The 1,480-nt window shown below is 37.5% G+C and overlaps 1 protein-coding gene across 1 annotated transcript in view; it reads left to right on the top strand.

The window, feature by feature from the left end:
- Positions 1-12: 12 nt before the first annotated feature.
- The window catches only part of CHDC2 (calponin homology domain containing 2), a gene marked incomplete at both ends in the record, with an annotated part of 9,874 nt that continues 8,406 nt past the window's right edge, over positions 13-1,480 (top strand). The window contains one exon of the mRNA XM_010828427.1: positions 13-113. Within this exon, the coding sequence (XP_010826729.1) occupies positions 13-113 (101 nt within the window). The remainder of the gene's footprint in view (positions 114-1,480) is intronic.

Here is a 1,480-nt window from a genome sequence, read left to right as displayed (position 1 = left end):
TTTCACTTTTAGGTTTTCACTTCCAGTTAGTGCAACAGCAGAAAACTGCATGCTTACTATTTATTCATATATGGCAATTCATCTTGATGAGCAAAAAATTATTGTAAAAAATGGTAAGTTGTTATAAATTGGATTTTTCATTCCAATTTCATAATAGAATGACTATTATTTCTTTTTTATTGAAGTATAGTTGATTTACACTGTTGTTTGATTTACAGTGTTGTGCTGATATCTGCTGTATAGCAAAGTAACTCATACACATATATATATTTTTTATATTCTTTTCCACTCAGACACTCATGACTGAGGTTTATCAGAGCCATGTGCTGTACATTAGGCCCCTGTTGTTTCTCCATTCTGAATGTAACAGTTTGCATTTACAACCTCAAACTCCCAGCGTGACCCTCTCCCTCCCTGCTTCCTCTCTGACAAATACAAGTCTGTTCTCCATGTCTGTGAATCTGTTTCTTTTTTATAGATACATTCATTTGTGCCATATTTTAGGTTCCACATATAAGTGATATCATATGGTATTTGTCTTTCTCTGTCTCACTTACTTCACTTAGTATGATAATCTCTAGGTCCATCCATGTTGCTGGAAATGATATTTCATTTTTGATGGCTGAGTAGTATTCCATTGTGTGTGTGTGTGTGTGTGTGTGTGTGTGTGTGTGTGTATTTTATATGTATGCCATATCTCCTTTATCCACTCATCTGTTGATGGACATTTAGGTTGTTTCCATGTCTTGGCTATTGTGAGTAATGCCGCTATGAACATAGGGGTGTATGTATCTTTTTGAATTAGTTTCATCTGGGTATCTGCCCAGAAGTGGGATTGCTAGATCACATGGTAATCCTATTATAGATTTTTGAGGAATCTCCACACTGTTTTCCATAGTGATTGTACCAATTTACACTCCTACTGACAGTGTAGAAGGTCTCTTTCTACACACCCTCTCCAGCATTTTCAACTGTTAAATTGAGAACAATGGATAGTGCGAACATTTTTGTGTGTATAGATTATTAAAGACTTAAGTTTCAGCGCTGAATTGCAGCTCTTTCTGTTTTCAAGTTTTCTCATCTTCTCCACTTGCTTCAAATGTTTACCACTCCTGTGAAACCTATTCAATCTGTTCTGCCTCATTCTTGGGGGACTGAGACTTTTCAGAAGAACTGGAGAACATCTGGCAGGAACACACTGACTTTTCAAATTCCATACATGCCTTACCCACCATCTCTCCCATCACAAAGCCAAGGAAAGAAGACTCTTTCCTGCCTTAGGCTGTTCCTTTATCTTAATCTCATTGTCCAAGGACCTTATTTAATCAACTAACTTTGCTCACTCTTGCCCTTCAACTTCTGCTTCCCTCTCTTAGCTACTTTGGGTGAGTGTGCAGGATGGCAATAGGGAGGAAAGAGAAGACTGTATCCCTTCATTGAACATGCTTGTTCCCAAAGAGGAAAAAGAGTGAATTCAGGT

The sequence above is a fragment of the Bison bison genome, unplaced genomic scaffold, assembly GCF_000754665.1.
Source record: "Bison bison bison isolate TAMUID 2011002044 unplaced genomic scaffold, Bison_UMD1.0 scf7180017858595, whole genome shotgun sequence".
Taxonomy (NCBI): Eukaryota; Metazoa; Chordata; class Mammalia; order Artiodactyla; family Bovidae; genus Bison; species Bison bison.
Note: the sequence above shows the minus strand (reverse complement) of the source record. Positions and strands in the feature narration are given on the sequence as shown.